The sequence below is a fragment of the Fulmarus glacialis genome, unplaced genomic scaffold (genome assembly GCF_000690835.1).
Source record: "Fulmarus glacialis isolate BGI_N327 unplaced genomic scaffold, ASM69083v1 scaffold36433, whole genome shotgun sequence".
In the NCBI taxonomy this organism is placed as follows: Eukaryota; Metazoa; Chordata; class Aves; order Procellariiformes; family Procellariidae; genus Fulmarus; species Fulmarus glacialis.
In genome coordinates this window covers 15,049-34,718 of record NW_009204232.1, presented here as the reverse complement: position 1 = coordinate 34,718, position 19,670 = coordinate 15,049, and the positions used below count along the sequence as shown (strand labels likewise).

The 19,670-nt window shown below is 44.3% G+C and overlaps 1 protein-coding gene across 1 annotated transcript; it reads left to right on the top strand.

Moving 5' to 3' along the window:
- The first annotated feature begins 236 nt into the window (after positions 1-236).
- On the top strand, positions 237-19,283 carry LOC104074712 (voltage-dependent T-type calcium channel subunit alpha-1G-like). The gene is made up of 11 exons (XM_009574925.1): positions 237-267; positions 437-588; positions 2,979-3,088; positions 4,138-4,271; positions 5,461-5,531; positions 5,809-5,887; positions 5,965-6,086; positions 7,042-7,386; positions 16,147-16,336; positions 18,892-19,061; positions 19,140-19,283. Exons 1-11 carry the CDS (start codon positions 237-239, stop codon positions 19,281-19,283), a joined length of 1,548 nt encoding a protein of 515 aa, XP_009573220.1.
- Positions 19,284-19,670: the final 387 nt, after the last annotated feature.

The window sequence follows — 19,670 nt, the reverse complement described above, 5'->3', positions numbered from 1 at the left end:
ATTGTTAGTAAAATCTGTCCCCAACATCTGACCATTAATGGGCCTTTGGATACTTCTGGAACTTTTAAGATCTTTTAAGATCAGCAGAAACAAAAACTGTTGTTTTAATTTAAATTCAGTTTATCCCTACAGGGAAAACATTCTTTAGCAGCACAATAGTCCCAGCTCACCTCATCCCTGATGCCATAAGGCTGAGTATAGTGCATGTCCCCCTGAAGATGTTTAATGGATGTAAGATGACGGGAGCCCTGCTGTGTATTAAAAATGGTAACATGCCAGCAAGAAAAAAGAAAAAAAAAAAAAAAAAGACAGCATGTTGCTGTAATCAGTCTAGAATTTATCATCTCCGGAGTTGGAAAGTGAGGGTGCGTTGACTTCAGAAAGACGCAGAGAAATGACTTGACGTGCCTCTCTGCTCTCCTCCTCCCCACTGCAGAAGCACAGTGTAAGCCCTACTATTCGGATTACTCCCGCTTCCGCCTCCTGATCCACCAGATGTGCACCAGCCACTACCTGGATTTGTTCATCACTGGAGTGATCGGTCTCAACGTGATCACCATGGCCATGGAGCACTACCAGCAGCCAAAGGTACTGGGACAGAGAAGGGGAAAAAGCAGTGGGGGCACATGCTCAGCTGATGGGCAGAGGTAAGGCCAATTTTGCTGTTAGACCTCGGGGCCCCCATTCACCATGCCCAACCTGGCCCTTTGCCCCATGGAGCGTACCATCCTTCATCTGGCTTCCAGCTCAAACTGTGCCTTTTGGTACCTGGATCCCGTTGCACCTTTCCCTTCTAGTTAAGTGCAAACAGACTGCTTTGAAAACAAGGATGGGAGCAGGTTTGTTTGGTTTGCTAGATGAGATTGTCATTGAAATCTTCCGTTTGACTTAGGTTTTCCACCAAAAGAAGGAGAAAAAGAAAAAAGAATAGTAGAATCTGTGAAACGTTTCTTTTTGCAAAGTTTCTTCTAAATCCTCAATGTCCCATAGTGCCCAATTTTCACAGGATTCCATGCTGGTCTTTAAAATACTTTTTAATATATCAGTGTGCTAAGTTCCTGGGTCTTTGTCATACTCTGAAAATAAAAACAGCCTGTCCTGGGATGTCAAGTCTCTTGTGCGTAAGAATGAAATGGAAATAGCTGCCTTTGCCATATAACTTGTACTTATTTTTATTAGCCACTTTCAGAATGAATAAATATAACACACAATAGGAGGAAATATTCTTTAAGACTAGACAGGACTTGAATACTTAATGTAAAAAAACCCAAACAACAAAGACATGCAAGCGAGGGGAAAAATATCCTCCAGCCTATCATAAAGAAGCCAAAAAGTGAAAGGGCACAAGCCCAATTTATTTTTTTTTTGTTTAGGTCACCTTTAAATACCCGGGAAGGCTCATTGCATGATTCAGTCATTTGGTGATGAAAAAGTTTGTTGGCTATGGAGCCTGTATTGGAATAGCTCTAGGGCGTGCGTCTTGCCGCAGTCGTTTTGTAGCTACATTTTCTCTTGTATTATAAAAATGCTGGGCAGGCTTTTGTTTTTAATTTTCTTTAGGAAAATAACATTTTGTCTCTAAGCCTCTGGTATGCAGCATCTGGCTAATAACTCCAAGCTTGGGCTGTGCTGAGATGACAGCACCATTAAAGCCAGGCACATGCTTGAGAGCCCTGCTGAATCAGGGCCCCAAAATCACTCTGGTCTGGGTGACTGACGGCTGGGATCCTGCAGATAATTAAAAGGCTAAACATACCAGAGAGCTTTATATCTAAACTAACGATTGCTCGGCATGTTGGTGCTGAAAGGGGTTGGTGGTGGGATACCCCGGGATGCCCTGTGGATGAGATTCCAGCCGGAGATGCTGCGGCTGCCCATAGAGAGGAGGGGCTGCCGTGTGCGTAGAGGTGGTTCGAGCAAAGAGCCACTGGGCAAAACCTGCTTTTGCCAAATAGATATGCTCATTTGCTGGCAGAGCCCAGGTTCCCTGTGGTATGACAGGGAGGTTTGTTCAGAGCCACGGCTTCCTTTGGTGGCTGGGCTTGTGCTTCTTGGGCAGGTGAGGTGGTTGCTTGAAGCTAAACTGTAACATGAAGGCAGAGTGCGTGGCTTAAATTCCCTCTAGTATGATTTCTCCCGCTTGGGGATCAGCAAGTCTTATTTTTGGTCTGAGAGCACTCTGTTGCCATCTCCCACATGCCCTAACAGTGCTCTGGACCCAGTTATTACCATCCCATTTGATGGATGTTACTTAAGAGGCCATGCGGGATGCTGCTACCACAGCGCTCCTTCACGAGCAGGACTTTTGGGATGAGATAATATCTTACGTGGCTTAATGCCCGACTGTGCAGGAGCTGTCCCAGCCAGGAGGCATCTGTAGTTAACGGCCAGGTTATGACACCTGCAGAGGGAAGGGTGGGCAGAGGAAAACCTGAGGCACTCTCTCTTGCTGGCAAGCCATCCCTCTCTTCTGCTCCTTGCCAAAAGCTCAAGGTGAGGAGTAAATGACAGGCTGTCACAAAGAAGCCATTTGGCCAGCGCTTGCACGGTCCTGGCCAGCCCACGGCTCTTGCAGCAGTGCACAAACGAGCAAGTGGGATGAAATTCAGCTTTCTGCCGAGAGCGCGAGGGTTTTTGCGCTGCTGATGCCTGCAAACGCAGCAGCTCTTACCACTCACCCAAAGCGATCCCAGCTGGGGCTGTGTTACTGCCGCGGGGTTTGAGTTGTGCCTTGGGTTTGTGTCAGGCCCTCCTGTGAATTATATTGGCTGGGTTGGGGCCAGCAGAAATGCAGGCTGTGCACTCCCTGAAGTACTGGGACTTTTCCCGGGGACATTTGTCATCGGCGAGAGCCCACAGTTGGAGCCTTTTGTCTATAATCTGGAAATGAGTAACTGGTGAAAGGAGGGCAGGTTTGCAGGCAGCAAAGCCCCTCAGCAGAGCTAGCATCTAACCCCGGCCCTCTGTCCACATCCCAGGTTCTTGATGAAGCCCTGAAGATTTGCAATTACATCTTCACCGTTATCTTTGTCCTGGAGTCTGTTTTCAAGCTTATCGCCTTTGGGTTTCGTCGCTTCTTCCAAGACAGGTAACAAAAGTTCCATCTTGACCGTGGGGGCAGCAGTAGGTTTCTGGAGACAGCTGCCCAAATTCAGTGTCCTGGACCCCGATGCTCTTCCCAGTGATGTCAGTCTGACACGTGTGAACGCTTTTTGGTGTGACTGATTGAAACCTGGGTAGGTGGAGGCCTGGGATGTGAGTTGGAAAAAGGATCGTGCATGCCGAGGAGAGTGATTGCACCACTTTGGCCCTTGAGGGTGGACGAAATAGGAGCGAGTCTCACTCCAAGCGGCTGGTTCTCTTCTCACACCAGTTGCGTGTCCATATAATCAAGAGGACCTGGTGAAGTGACAAAATTTATGCCAAGAGAGAGAATCTGGTCCTGAGTGGAAATGAAAGAGAAAAGGGATCTCTTTTAAAGCAGATGCTAGCAGCAGATGAAATTGCTTCCTTTTCTAGATTTTCACTCTCTTACCTCACAAATATGTCCTTGGTGAATCTTTCTCCACCCATTTTTGCCTCCTTCAATGTTAACACCAAGAGCGCTGGCACTGAGCAGGACTTGACACGAGCCCTTTAGCAGCCAGGGAATGGTTCCACCACCCTCCCCGTGTTTTGGGTGTCCGTGCTGGGATTACACCTCTCTCCGACCTGGCACAAATCCTTGAGGTCTTTCCTTCACCCAGCGTGGTTTTTGTTGCAAGGACTGGACACAGGGTCCGGTTCTTTCTAGGGCAGATCTCATGGTGAGGTCCACGAATGTCATGTCTAGAAATGGCTGGACAGATACCACAGCATCTCCCCTGAGATCTGCAGCCTCTGGGTAGAGAACTGCCCAGCTTTTGTTTCTGTTTCCCCTCAGTCAAGAATATCTTTGGAATTGGCTGATTTTCTAATGAGATGTATTAGTTATAATGATTTCATAACATAACTGCTTTTGTATAATACCCTCAGAAAAATGCTGCAGATTCATTTGAGTGCTAGAACCATTGAAATGATTGGAATTCATGTGAAACAAGTTACCTCCCCTTGCCAGCTTCTTAGTAGATGTTAAACTTCATTTTGTGTTGTCTCCAGATGGAACCAATTAGATCTGGCAATCGTGCTGCTGTCTATCATGGGCATCACTTTGGAAGAGATCGAGGTGAACGCTTCGCTACCAATTAACCCCACTATTATCCGAATCATGAGGGTTCTCAGGATTGCTCGAGGTGAGACAAATAAAGCAGAATTGACTTGTGTTTGAGGTGCAGGGTCCCCTCCAGGAGAGAGTTAAGCATTGGGAAACGGTTCTGGGGCACATCCCCATCATGATGTGCATAGTTCTGGCATCAACAGGCTGTAAACAAATGAAAGAACAATGGGGGAAAATACTTGTGAGGAGCCAAAAAGCTGAGCCAACTGACCATGTGTTTATATCTTAAGAGGACTTGAAGGCTGAGAGCTTAGAAATAACGGAGAAATAGCTGTGGCTGTAACTCCCAGAGATGTACCTGGAAAAAATATGCCAGTCAAATCAAAGTCGTCTCTAACGGGGATTAGAGAACACAAGCTCAAGTACGTTGGCTTTAAAAAACAAGCATCTAATAAATTTAATTTCCCATGGGACTTTACATCTCACCACGTGGTGACAAAGCATGCCTCGTCACTCCACATCCATCTGTCCCCTCAGACTTGTAACGACACGTACCCAAGTTGGGAAGCCAGCTTCTTCAGGGCCTGATTTTTCAGAACAGGGAGATCTCAGGGCCAAATGACGAAGACGTAAAACGTGAGTGCTCGGGCCCTTAATAAAGTACTCCCAGGCCCTCCTGAAGGGCAATGTTGTGCTCTGAGGCACAATTGCTATGATTGCAGCCCTCATCTAAGCAAAGAAGGAACTGGAGGAGAAATGAAATGCTACTGTGTCTCAAGGGAGAAAAAAAATGCAATCCTGTGCACTGGATCCCTTTCAGAATTAAAAATACATGCATTTTCCAATTGGAAATGCAACCTTCTGGAAGAGATGTGTAAACCAGCTCCTCAGTGAATCATGTGTGAAAGTGGGTAGCCTATGGAAGTGGGAAAGTAGCCCCAGGGCTGGGAAAGTAACTGCTCACGATAACCACAGGAGGAAGGAGATGGGTCCAACACAGATAAGGTGGGGAAAGGAAAAGGCAGGCAGAACGATAACACTTTCTCCAAGTCTCAGGATAGGTGTGGCTGCTATTCACGGGATTTTAATAGTATCCAAGCAACCAGGAGCGATGTAAAAAGGCCAGGGACTATAGCTGCTAATGGAGAACACTTGACATGATTTCACATTTATCTTCCTATAATCTGTGGCTCCTGGGAGAGGGACTGAGTTTGTGCCTCCGTGCTAACGCTGCTGTTACCATATTATGAACGTGATTTCTGCAGTGTTGAAGTTGCTGAAGATGGCTGTGGGGATGAGAGCCCTGTTGGACACCGTGATGCAAGCGCTGCCGCAGGTAACCCACTGCCATATCAAACCAGATCTCCTCTGGCCCAGAGCTAATTTCCTATTGCAGAGGAATGCTAATCATTTTATCTTTACTGTCATTAGAGAATCACATTTCCCTTTCGAAGCACAGTCTGAGATACAGTCCTTACATTGAGGTCATTTTTCCCCTGAAGCAATTTAAGTTTTGGATTAAAGAATACAGCAAGAAACAGGTCTGGAATAAAAAAATCAATGAATGTTCTTTTTTTGTGTTTTTTTCCCCCCATTTCTTTTTCTCTTTCCAGGTGGGGAATCTGGGTCTTCTCTTCATGTTGTTGTTTTTCATATTTGCAGCTCTTGGAGTGGAGCTGTTTGGAGACCTTGGTGAGTCTTCCCGTGCCGGTGGAAGGGGTGGGAGCAGTGCATGAATAGGGGTCTCACAGCTGTGCTTGGTCCCACAGAGTGTGACGACACGCACCCCTGCGAGGGGCTGGGACGGCACGCCACCTTCAGAAACTTTGGGATGGCCTTTCTGACTCTCTTCCGAGTATCCACAGGAGACAACTGGAATGGGATAATGAAGGTAAGAGACCCACGGAAAATGAGTATTGCTTGTAATTGCTTAATTAGAAGCCATCCGCTCTGCTCCAGATTGGTAACAATGCTCAGCCAGGACACTCATGTCCTGCAGCGAGCTGGTCTCTTCATTTGTGCAACTGGGTAAAGTCTCTAATTCTGTTCCCTCCTCCCAACAATGCAGTGCCTATGGTTGCAGGCTCCTGGCATACTCCGTATATTCCCTTTTTTTAACCTAAGAGAGCAACTTAAAAAGAAGGGGAAAAAATAAAGGGACTCATCTCTCAGGTAAAACATGAGTTCACCTCAGTAACATGCATTAGTTTTATTTTTTTCCTTAAAAGTCTCCAGTTACTATTATTATTGTTGTTCGTATTACTTTATGGGGTTTTTTTCTGGGAAAACCCAGATTTCTGAGAGAGAGTCTCTCTTAGGGGACAGCCATAAAGGCATGCTATTGTGAAGAAATCTGGTCTTTGAGTACACAGGGTGCTAGCTAGTCGGAAGGAATCGCTTCTCCGTCAATTTATATCCATGGTGAGTGTTAAGTGGCCAAAGTCTTAATGAGAGGGTGTGAACTTGACTGTCTGCAAGCCCAGCTGCTGTGGGATAGCTGATGGGTTATAGCTGCACCCTGCTTTGCCCTGGATCCATCTGCCACACTCTTGTGTATTTGGTCTCTAACCTGTTAAAACAGCCTTTCCTTTAGGAGCAGCAGGGTGTCGATGTCTGTTGTTGCATACCCCAAGGACAATTTCCTCTGAGCCTGCTTGCGGTGACTAACACAGAAACGTAAGGTTTTACTGGCAAGTATTTTGCCATTCTAGACATGAAATTTGCCCAACTATCTTCTCAGTTTTCTTCATGAAAGGAGAACCCGTTGCAGCCAGATGACTAGATGGCAGACCAAGGTCCATGCTGGAACCTCTTCACATCCCTCCATCATTTCCCCCTGTTTCCAGGACACACTGCGAGACTGTGACCAGGAGTCCACCTGTTACAACACTGTCATTTCACCCATCTACTTCGTCTCCTTCGTGCTCACGGCCCAGTTTGTCCTGGTGAACGTGGTGATCGCCGTGCTCATGAAGCACTTGGAGGAGAGCAACAAGGAGGCTAAGGAGGAGGCAGAGCTCGAAGCAGAACTGGAGATGGAAATGAAGACAATCACCCCCGGCCAACATAGCCCCTCGGACATCTTTGCGTGGACAGGTGGCGCTGGTGGAGAGAGACCTGAGAGCCCCCGTGGATGTACCAATCCCATGCAAATCAAGGTGGATTCTCAGCTCTCATTAGTTTACCCTATGGTGAGAATCTCAGTTTGGAGGGTGAAGAGGGCTTGACCTGCATATTTGCTAGGGGAAGACATGCACGAGTCAGTAATGAAGGAGTGGGTGTACTGTATGTCCAGGGCTTGTATTCCTTGCTGTCTGCTGACGCGTGGTGTGGGAACCGATGCTCCAGGGAAGAGACCCTAGGCAGGCCTCCAGACCACCTTGACGCATCTGTTCAGAGGTAGAGAGCTTTGCAATTTGTTCTGGAGATGTGCCCAAGCCACCCAGTTCAGACATAGCTCCAAATTTGCTCTAATCCAGAGTTTGGGCTAGGTCCTTTGTGATAGCAAAATCATGAGCATAATGTGTTTGCTTTTCTAATGCAGACCATGAACCACAACATAAAAAAGGAATAAAACCTGGGTAATCTTTGCTTAAGTATTAAATTTGTTTTATGCAACCTCAATTTAAAATCCATCCCCATAATCAAGCTTGTAAGAAAAGATTATTTTAACAGAATAATCCAGTGGGGACTCAAACCTGAGCTCACCAGAACTGGTGGCAAAACTCCCACCAGCAGGAGCAGTGCTGGAGCAGGGCTGTAATGTGGTAGCTGCTACGAGCTGCAACAAGTCTCTCTAAAATGCAGTTTCTGGATGAAGACTCAGTCTGAGGAATGAGAGAGGTGAGGTCAAGACCCAGACAGGGTCCTTCGGGAGGGAACTGAACTGGAATTATACAAGAAAAACGGTCCAGCCTTTTTTTTAGTCTTAGCTGATTGCAAATTGGGTTAAACTCTACACAGACCTCATTAGCTTTTATTACATCATGATTTCACAACAGCGTATCTTGGCTTCTGCCTGGGGTGGATTAATGAGTATTCTAATGCATGAAAAACTCATTTATAATCTTTAGTCCAAGGGTGAAAAAGAGTAAATCCCTGCTTAAGCTTTGTTTCAGTTCTTAAGCTACTGGAAATTTCTGGTGCCATTAGGAGTCACTGATGTCTGAGATGGAGTCCAAAGCTGCTCTTTGGCACAAGAAAAAGGAGTTCAGGGCAATATGGGGAAATCCAGACTCATTACGTCCTCTAGGAAGAAACAACATGTCCCAACTGTTGTTGTACATGTTAAGCAGAGTACTGGCAAACTGTCCTCAGCACTGTTGTCCTGCATCAGTCCTCACACTGGCAAAGTGAGAAATTGCAAGACAAATTTTTTTTGGATACCCTCAGCTCTTCAGTCTCTTAAACCTGCCCTCTCTGAAGGTGGCTTTGGAAAGGGCTTATTCTAGTCATAATCTCCAGAGTGCGTTTCTTGCTCTTTCACTCAAACAGAAGCCTAAAAAACCTCCGGGAGATTTTATTCTGACTATTTATTCTCCCAGCCAAAATCTTCAGGAAAAATCTGATGCTTGAGCACGACAGCAGAGGAATACAATTCCCAGGACATGACCTTGCAAGGACATGTGGTCAGCATGCTCTTTTGCTTGCCTGTTCCCCAGGATTTTTGCACTGTGTGCTGTTTGACTGTAACGACGGTCCTCATTTCATTGTATGTAGTAGGCATTCCCTACGTGAAAGGTGCAACCCTTAAATTGCTCCCATGCTGCCTGCAAAAGCCAGACCCTGCTCTGTATAATCTCCCGATGTCTGTGCTGTGGCCAGCTGGTTTGAAGTTGGCCAGGACAACTGAGGCACCTCAATCCATGTCTGGCACATGAATTAGTGACCTGACGTGTGTCCATCCTGGGCATCTGCAGCTTTTGTATGGACAGGATGCTCAGCTTCTCTTCAAGTCAGTTTATTTTAATTTATGTGACCCCTGGATATGGATTTAGGTGTCAAGTATTAGGTCTTGCTCAAAAATGTGGACAATGGGTACAGAAACCTTACAGCAGTAGTGTCCTGTAGAAGTTCACAGCACCAACTATCAAGATGCTGCTATACCAGCCCCATTATACAGCTCAGATCCCAGGAGTAACCATCGTGTTTCCTGAGAGCGAGAATTGTCCCCGAGGAGGGCCCAGAGCCACGATCCCGGGGCAGCCGGCGTCAGCCCCATCTCTAGTAATGTCTGAGAAAGCTGTCACTGCTCACCGTGATATTACTGCACTGTTCTCTCTCCTCTCCTGCCTCACCTCTCCTGTCCTGTTGTTTCCGTTACTGCTATTCTCCCTGAACTTTTCCATCTTCCCCTCCCCCCTTCTATTCTGTTTTGTTTGTTTGTTTGTTGGGTTTTATACACTGTCCTTTTTTCTCTCTGTCTCTGTCCCTTGCTGTTTTTTCCTCTCTCTTTTTGGCTTGCTCTCTCTTTCTGCATGCTATACACCACCCCTCCTAGGAAAGGCACTTGTTTGATACCATATCACTGCTGATCCAGGAATCTCTGGAAGGAGAGCTGAAGCTGATGGACAACCTGTCAGGCTCTGTGTGCCATCATTATGCCCTCCCAGCTCCCGAATATTACAACTCTGAGAACCAGGTTAATATTCCTAATTTCCTGCAAAGTCTCCATCCAAACTTGATTTGACTGAGACCTTTAATAGAGAGTTAAAGTTCTTTACTTTATGCAATGTAGTCACAGGGATTTTGAAGCATAAGTCATTTTGGCTTTTTCTGTGGGAGTTGAGATAATATCTTGGTTTATGGTGTTGTATATCAATGCAAGAGGAAAAGTACAGGCTCTGAGTTTCCCTCTTCAACACAGTAAGAAGTTTTTCATTGGGATTTACCGTTCACAAGTGTTGCAGGGAAAAATGTACAAAATCCCATCTTCATCCTTCAGTGGGGTTCTTGTATTTGGTTTCTTGCTCCTAACCAGGGCTCCATAGCAATTTCAAGACATGTCTGCAGAGCCTGGAGTACGGTGTACTCCAGTACGAGGTTCTCCCAGAGCAGAGCCTGAGCTGCTGGGCATCATAAAATGATCTCTACATTTTGTGCCTACTTACACTGCATGAAAATCCAGTTTCGAGTAATTTTCCTAAAGAGGCTTCTTGCAAGTGGGTCACTGTAAACTAGATCCTCATCTCTGATCTAAACTGAATTTAGAAGGCGAGGCAGCCCTTAATGATGTACTTAAGTAATCGTGTGCTCCAGTGCTTTCTCGAACAGGGGCTGTAATACTTGTTTAAAAGTAGTTCATTTACTACTTAGAATAAAATACCTACTTCCTCAAGCGTATTATTCTTTAGAGCAAATATTTTCCCTAAATCACAGCAGTGACCATAATAATAATTCAAGCATACCTATTTTTTCCTGCAGTTGGAATTGAGCAAATTCATATTTCTTGATCTTTTTTTTTTTTTGCTTTCTGGCTGAAAATAGCAGAAGTTTTCTTGTTAAATCCGTGTGCTTATTTATGAGCTCACTGACACTCTAAATTATCTAACTCAGTGGTTCATTAGAGGAAAGGAACAAGCTTAGGTAAAATGAAATCCTACTGCAGATCTTTATATAGCGGGATAACATGTCTCCCTCTGATTGCTGTGTATCGTTTTCCAGATTGAGGTCTATTAAGCTGTAGGAAGTGGTTGCCTCTAAGAATTGCTGGAGGAATAGAGACGGTAGCTTTGGCGGGGAAGGCAGAGGGTCAGTATGAAACTCAGTGAGAGCTGGTTGGAAATTTTTTGTCACAACATTTTTCACCAGAAAGTGCTGCTGCAGCAGAAAAATGGTTTTGTTTTGACATTTTTATAATGAAAAAATATAGCATTCCAGTTTGCAATGGCTTTTCCTTTTAAAATTTAAGCTATTTTATTTTTTCCCCCCTGTAATTAAAACCCATATAAATCAGTTGAATGTTTCCAACAAAATGTTTTGATGGCTTCAAACTCAATTTTGGGAGAGGGGAGGCTGAAGGGGGGGTGATGTTTTGTTTACATTTTGGCTTTCCTGTTCACACCATTTGTCATATTCTCAGGCAAGTCAGGAATTTAGCGCAGCGCTGGGACTTGCTGAAAGCAACCTGATTAATAGCAGCTCCCAGCAGAGCAGCTCCATCAGGCAGGAGCTGCTGGTGTCCACCATGCTCTAGCACAGCCTTTCCCCATGTGCTTGGGCTCCAGTCGGTGGGTTGAATCTGTCCCCATTAGGGATCACCGTCCTCGTGTTGGCAACCTTTGCAGCGATGCTTTTTTGGGGAGCCTCGTATGAAATCAGGAGCATCTCTCTCATCCATTGCCAGCGGATGACTGTGTTAGAGGAGATAATCAAACCCAAGGTTAGATGAGAGAAGCCCGACCCTCTTCCTTATCTCAGCTGAAGTTTTGAGCCTCTCAGGGTTCACTCATCACTGGGTTTATTTCACCCCACTGATGCCATTTCTAAGAGTGAGAAAATCCAGCCCTCTGACAACTTAAGTGCAACAGATCGGGGCCTCTGTGATTTCTCTTGGAAGATATATTACTGTTGAAAGACTTTTCAAGCATAGAGGGTAGGGAAAAAAAAATGCACAGTGAGAAACGGAAAGGAAGCACCTGGGACTTATCCAGACCAGGAGGCCCCTGCAAGTGTGAGCCAGGTCTGTAGGTTACCCGATGAAATGCTGTCCCCAGTGCCGCGCTCCCACTGCCGCGGGCACCAGCCTCAGACACGTACCCGAGGTGGGGATTTGGGGAGGGCTGAGCCTGCACTTCAGGGCAAGCACCCCTACTTGCGGTGCCTGGCAGAAGGGATGCTGCTCTGGCAGAGACACTGCAGTCCCCTTTTTCCCCTTTCTCTCCAAAACCTGAAGTGACGTTTCACATTTCTCATAAAAAGAGCTCTGTGTCTAGGGAGAGAGCTTCATCAATATTTTGATAAAGATTTTTATCAATTACTTGAATGCCTTCAGAGAGGATGCGTTTGTGCAAGATGCATCTGTACAGCAGTGCAGCACCTATTCCCAGCTCGGGTTTGCTCAGAGTAGGGGGGCTGGCGGGGGTGGTGAGGGCCAGGGCTGGGCTGGCATTTGTGGGCTGGAAGACGCAGGCGGTTCTTTTAGCAGGACAGTTATTGGTGCTTACCCAGGCACTGGAGGCTCTTTAGCAGCCCAAAGTTTAGCTGTTAGGAAGTTAATTGTAGTCCCGCCTGCCTCTCGGGGAGGGGGAGGTTCCCGTGCCCTCCCCAGAGCACAGGGAAAGGCACGCTCCATCCTCCACCTGCAAAATTACTTTGGTGTTGGGGAATCTTTGGGGACTCAACCAGATTAGCTTAGAGGCCAAGAAAACGCATGGTTATTGGGTAGGAACAACTTCAGAGAAATTGCAAGGTCTTGAAGCCTCTTGTATTTGATCATAGCCAAGAGGATAAATATCTTTAGTATGAAAGTAATGTTACTTTTGCTTCTTCATCTAGACAGGAGAACAACAAAATACAATGCTAGCATTAGTGTATGGTTTTAAACTCCCTCCCAGCTCACTGGTAAGCATTTAAGTATGAGTGTCCCACTCTTTTTTTTTTTCATTTCTTTGTTATATTTCGTTTCTTTAACATTCTGTCCCCGGTAACAATGTGCATGATGTAGCATCTCCCACTGCAGGGATATTGCTTTAGTGTCTAGAAGTATTTAGATTATGATAATTTTTTTCTTTTCCTAAAGATTTGTGTCCTGGTTTCTTATGCTTAATCATCTCTCCCTTTAGATCCCTCTAGCTGAGATGGAGGCTCTGTCTCTGACGTCAGATATTCTCTCTGAAAAATCCTGGTCCTTAGCTCTGACGGATGACTCTTTTCCTGATGATACTAACACACACTTACTTAATGCTCTGGAAAGCAATGTACATACACTGGTCGCTGTCTAGTCTGATGTTTACAGGGTTTGAAATACTGTTTCCACCTCTCTATACCTGCCTAATGGCATTTTCAGTTCAGGCCGCTTTCCAAGTAGCACCAACTTTTGCCCTGAACAGGACATTGTCCTTAATGCCATTAGGTCCTGGGTTGTTACCACTTGTCCACGAACTTGGCTCCTTGCGAGGAACAAGTATTTATTTCTATTTTTCCTTTGGCGTCTTATGTAAAAACAATGTGTTTTCTACAAGTAAAATAAATAGTAAAAAAATGCTTTGGAAAGCATCAAGGTTGAAATTTCCTCCCCATCTGAAACAAATCAGTGATGCTGTGTGGAAGAGACACCCATGAGCTAATGACTCATGTGTCCTCTGCTGAGGGGTCATCTACAACCCTTTGGTTTGTAATGGATTTTTGTCTTTATGAACACAGGCACCACAAGGCTTTTTGCATGATTGGTGCCAGACTGTTTATTTTACAAATATCAGATGGGGATGTCTCTGAGATGCTGCTTGTTTTGTGAATTCTTACTAGCAGTCATCCTGCTGGGGGGAAAAAAAAAAATTTGGACTGTTTTGTGTCTTTTTGAATGAAATAACCAGTATTTTGAACCCTGCCTTAACCATCTCCTCTTTGAAACATTAGACATTTTTAGCTGTGTAGCGGTCAAGTGCTTTTTTCTGCTGTACAACAGACATAACTCCTCTTCCAACATTTTTGGATCATTTTTGTTTTCTTTGTTGTTGTTCATGTACCTGCCTTTGGATGTTTGTGTTGTTGATAAATTTTCTGCCATTCTAGTCAATTGTCATCCTAATTAGCACTTATTTGGGAAACATCTCTTAAACCGTGACAATATTTCCCATCATGCTTCATGGCATCATGTGCAAAAGATTTTGTAAACTACATTTAACATTTTGTATGGGACGTTTTGCTTCAAAATTAGCTAGTCTGGAGAGCTGGACTGAGGAGAGAGCCCTTCTAGTTTTGAATCAGCTGAGACAAACCTGTTTGACAGCTTAGCAAAGTCTCAAAGGTATAGCCAAAAGAGATGGTTTTTCTCAAAAAAAAAAAAAACAAAACCAGGTTGAACAAAACGTTTTGTGAATTTGTGTCAATACGAACAAAGTGTTTTGGTCAAAACAATTTCCCAAACTCCTGAAAAACTGCAAGGTTTCATTCAAATCTTTTCTAAAGGCAATATTTTTATACTTTAGTATAAAAGACACAGCTTTAGTTGAAAAATATCTCAGAATGTTTTGTTTGACTCAAAATAGATTTGGGTTGGGATTTTTTTTTGGTTCACAGAAAACTCAGATTTGATTTTCAGTCAAGCCAAAACAACATGTTTTTCAAAACTATCAGTGAACCAAAAAATCATGTGCTCCCACTGCTCTGTTTGTGAGCTGGACTCAGAAGATCATTTTGCAGACATTTTAAATGAGATTCACTCATGAGATTTCCCCTGAGATGATCAGAAAGTGGAAACGAGCCCGCTGTGGTATTGGATCCTGTCAATGAACATAAAGGTTCATTAAAGGTTGGGTTTGGGGTAGGATGTCAAATCCAAATTCTCGTGTTCAGATCCAAATGGTTTTGAATTTGAAATCTCAGGTTTCAGGCCATCTTTTTTGTTTTAAGCTAAATAATATGAAAGCTAAATAGCATAAACATACTGCTCGGAAGGGGAAGGCAGGGAGGGGAGGAACAGAGAGGTTCCCAAAACCCAGTCTTGGCTTTACCAGCACAGGTTTTGCTCTCCTTCCCTGAGCTATGTCAGGAGACTGCCGTCTCTCTTATCTAGGCTATATCCAGGCTATATCCAAATCAGCAGGTTCCTGAGGACTGAAATTAATGCTGCATGACAGTGCAGATCTGTTTCCTTCATTAAATTTACAACAGCGGTCCTCCTTTTTTTTCCCTTTTCTTCTTTTTTCCTCCTTTTTTTTTCCTTTTTGGAGATTCCACTTAATCTCATCATGTTTCTTGTGCAAACGAAATGCCATGGTGAAATTTTGTTTTTATGACTGAAGGATAAAATTGGGAAAAAAATCTCAGTGTTGATTTCAGAAAACCTGTACTGCACTGAGTTAAGGGAAGATTTGTCAGAAAAGAAGATTTAAAGTTTTCCAAAAATGATCAGCAATATACTGTATCAGACTACAGTGTCACATCTTATTTCTCTGATTTTCAATGGAGACCTTTTAAAGATGAGGTAATTCTTTCATTAGAAATATCCAGGGAAGTTGACTTTGCTTCCATTTTTGCTAATACTGTCCAACATAATAACACCCAAGAACATTTCTGGGATGGAGATATTTCCTTATGAAATCAGACCTGAATCCACCTCATTTGATATTGCCTCTGGTGCTGCCCATTCCAAGAGACTCCTTGGCTGTAAAAACTCCACAGTCAACATATATACAATATGCATTAGATCCCTCCTAATTAGAGAATGGCTTTAACCCTGAAGCAGTAGATTTAGATATTCCTTTCAATAAAATGGGTTTAGTTATTCATTATGTGAGAAGAAAAACCAATAAAATTGTGCTGGGAGCCAGAATATAGAATATTTTCTGTAAACTAGTTTTTGTATTTGTGGGGTTTTTTTTTTATTGTTAGAAGAGGAAACTACTCACCTTTGCAAAAGTCTGACTTGCTGATGAGGGCACGTAGAGAGAGCTTTACTGTTATTGCAGAGGATTAAAGTTATGCAAAGCATGTGACCTTTGCTGGCCTTGAGGCATGATGCCTTCTTTGCATATCCCTGAAATAGTCATGGTTTATTACTACAGTGTTGCTTCCTCTGTTTCTGTGGTTCATTCTGTGTGACAATTTATTGACAATACAAAATGAGGGGTATAGCTTCCTGGTAGATCCATTCGTGCAACTTGTACATACTGACGATGTGCATGCCCATCGTGCCATACTGATTGCAATGGCTGTCGCTAGCGTTTCTGGGCACTTCTCCTCTTCTCACCCCATGATGTCTTCCTTCCTCACTGTATTTTTCCCCATAGGCTGATCTCCGCTCCAAAGACGACACGCTGACCCTGTCTCCCAGCAAGGACTTGCTGAGCGTGAGAAAGCCTTCGGTGGGGCGCACCCACTCTTTGCCAAATGACAGCTACATGTTCCAGCCACCGTACTCCAGCCCCTGCCCTGCCTCCCTGGGCGAGAGGAATCCAGCACATCACAAGTGCCAGTCAGGTACACATCTGTCAGCTGGGACAAGAGCAGGATTTTCCAATATAGCAATAGCTGGGATTTTCCAAGCTATTCAGTAGGAGGCAGCAAATTGCCATCAGTTTCCAGTGACGTGTTGGTGTCCAGACCTGTGGAATGGCTTTGCAAAGACCCTCCACAACTTGCAAAGATCCTCCACAACTTACAAAGTCCAGGCTGTTAAAGATAACTCCTTTCCTCTGAACTTTTTGGCAGTGTGACAATGAGCAGTTGGCCTGGCTCAACGGTGATTGTCCCCCTGCCTGGTTCCCTGAAGGTTACAGTCCATACAGCCTGGGCTCCATCTGTCTCACCTGAGCCCAGAACAAAAATCCCAGCAGAAAAATATTTCCTCATGTCTGTTTTTTTGCAGCAGTACCTATTCTAGCAGGTTTTCGAAGCTCTATATGGGAACATCTGTGAAAGATGGGAAAATGGTGTCTCTGAATGCCTGTAAAATGAACATAAATGTGCTGAATTGAGAGAGATCTCAGTGTGAGATGAATGGAAAAATGAGAGAGTGTAGAATTGTCCTTCCCAGTGTGCGTGGTTGGGATATACGCCTTAGAGCTAAATTCAGAGATATTCTTAGATACAGCATATTGCAGATACCCAGGGCTCTCTCTCTACCTGCACCTCTGTACCTGTACTTGCAACTGCCTCCCGATGCTTATCCATGTGCTTTCATTTACTCTGTCTGCTAGGGGTTACCTTCTACTGGTAAGTGAATGTAGCTGTCCTTAATTCTTCTGTACATGCCATCATTTTAGACATTTGTCACAGATAAGACAGAGAAGTTTTTACAAGCATTGTCATTTGAAAGCCTCTCAGCAGAACATAATTTCAGCACTGTTCAGAATGGTAGGAGATTTGAACAGATTAGAAATAAGATGTTGAAATTTGCATAGTAATAAGAATTTGGATGAATAGTGACTGTTGAACAGCAGAAAAAAATGCGGACACAACGGAGGAAGATGAATCTAGAGTTGTGAGAAATAACTGCCATAATACAAAATGTTCAAGGTCAAGAGCTGTCCTTTGAAGAACCTGTTTGCAAAAGGTGCAGCTAAAATCCTGCTCAAATCCCACTGAAGTCAATAGCAAAATGCCCATTACCTCCAGTAGAGCCAGAATTTATGGCTCTCTCTAACAGCCAGGAAATGCCTTGGAGTTATAATCCCTGACCATATGCAAGAATCCCATTTGCTACAGAGGGATTTTCCAGTGCTGCATATTTGGCCCTTAATTTGGCTGCGTTTGTCCCCTCTTGAACAAAAACTGTATCAACTTCACCAAAACGTGGGTAATTTCTGAGTCCCTTCTTTCTTCAAGATTGCACTTCCAGCTTGGAGAACTGAATAGCCCCATCTGACAGCCCTGGCTTGGGCGGGGGCTGGCATTGCACCCTTGTAAATCCACAGGAAAAACTGTTCCACTGAGATGTAGGAGAAGTATTTTGGAAAGGTAAAGCTGATGTCTTATTCATAACCACATAAAGCAATTAAACCTTTTGTGTTTTTCTCCTGCTGGTGAAATTCCAATCGTCTTAAGCAGGCCAAAGTGCTCAGAGGTGGGTAAGGTGCCCAAATCTTGGCATATGCATCATTGTCCTGTTCCACCTACAATGTCACTGCTTTTCAGGGTGAGGGAAGTCACCCCTACCTGTTTACAGTTTGTAATATTATAAAGTGCTGTGAAGATAGCAAAAGGTGCCAGGCGCCTCTAATAAATCACCACAACTAAGCCATAATATTTCAAGCTGAGAAAGGTTTTGTTGTCAGAAACACTGGCACTTGCAGGAGGTATTTGTTTGAATACTCCTTCGTAATGGGGTTGTTGTTCTGGGAAAGATTCCAGGACAAATGAGATTCTCTGGGATACGGTCCAGGTTAAATGAATTGTTTTGAAAAATGTTGAGCCGGCGGGGGGGGGAGGGCGGAGCATGCAGAGTTTCAAACCTTTTAGAAGAAGTAGCCAGCAACCACAAAGGGTCAGAAAGAGGCTGGAGAGTATGTATTTCCTTCTCCTGGGATGCTTTGTAAAACTAGCCTTGAAAGCTGCCAGGTGCCATTCCCTTTCGCTTCATTTCCAGTGTGCATGCTGGTTTTGAGATCCCAGCAGTCGGTCTCCATATACGCTCAGGTATGGAGACATCCTCTTCTAGAGTCTTTCAAAGTCAGATCCTTGCGGTGCTAAGATGTGTGGTTGCTTGCAAAGTTATTGGCCCTAAAACAGGGATGTAGAAATTGCCAGTCCATATGAACTTTTAGTTCATAATCTTCTGTTCTTAACAGGAGCTAGTCCCAGTTGTACCAGGGGAAAATGCCAAGAAAAATGAAATAATAGACAATTTTGGAATAATTTATTAGTAGGTGGGAGTTTTTTCCCAATCATGGACAGCCAGTTGCTGAATTCGGTGGTTTTGCCATGCCTGTCTGGTCCAAGGTGCAACAGAGCAGTTTTCTCTGAAAGGTCATTGAGATTGGGACGCAATCCCCAGATGAACATGTCACATTTCTGTCTCTTCTCCCTCTTGCAAGGTTCAAAGACATCAGTACAGTCACAGCCGGCAGACACCAGCTCTCTCCTGCAAATTCCAAAAGACCATTTTCACCACATAAGAGCTCATGACCATTTGGTGAGGGAGAGCAAACCCCAGGTTTCCCGGCAGGTGCACTCTCCTTCTGCTGAAAGGCTGCTCCGCAGACAGGTAAGCAGACTTATGATCATGAACCTGCTGAGGTTTTATATTGTCATGTTTCCAGGTTAACCATGCTTTAAATTCAAGGAGGGATTCACAGAGAAACCTCCGGAGAACTGTAATTCTCCTACAGAAATAACAAAAACGTTGATGGATTTTGATCTGAAAGCCATCCATGAGTCTCCAAAGAATGTGCGTGATGAGTATCATCTCCTTTGGCAACATGCCTAAATGTTCTCCACATTGTTAGCACTTTATTTTTTTCAGTCCTCTTCATAAATGCAGCTAAATGCTCCCCAGGGGCTCGTTGGGGTTAAGGAACTAATTCTTAACTGCTGTGATTTTCTCAGTGCTTGAAAGGACAAACCCAGAATCCATCCCAGGCCACCCTTCCTCTGGCTCCTCTGGTTTCTCGAAAGGGGAAAACTGTTTAAAGGAAGCTGGATATCTTGTATGCAAAACCGTCATGGAGAGCATACTGTTTTTACAGTGAGAACTGAAAATTAAGATCCTTTTGAATCTCCTGTGTGCTTTTGAAAAGTTTGAGTATATGCAAAACAGAACACATTTTATTTTGCAACTGGTTTTATCTCTGGTTTTTGCCTGGTGTTGATTTAA

What these genes read in the sequence shown, in the direction of transcription:
- LOC104074712 (XM_009574925.1), top strand. Translation starts at nt 237, where the DNA reads ATGACGGGAGCCCTGCTGTGTATTAAAAATG. An exon ending in ACTGGAATGGGATAATGAAG is followed by an intron (nt 6,087 to 7,041) that starts GTAAGAGACCCA and finishes CCCTGTTTCCAG; the next exon opens with GACACACTGCGAGACTGTGA. An exon ending in AAAGGCTGCTCCGCAGACAG is followed by an intron (nt 19,062 to 19,139) that starts GTAAGCAGACTT and finishes TTTAAATTCAAG; the next exon opens with GAGGGATTCACAGAGAAACC.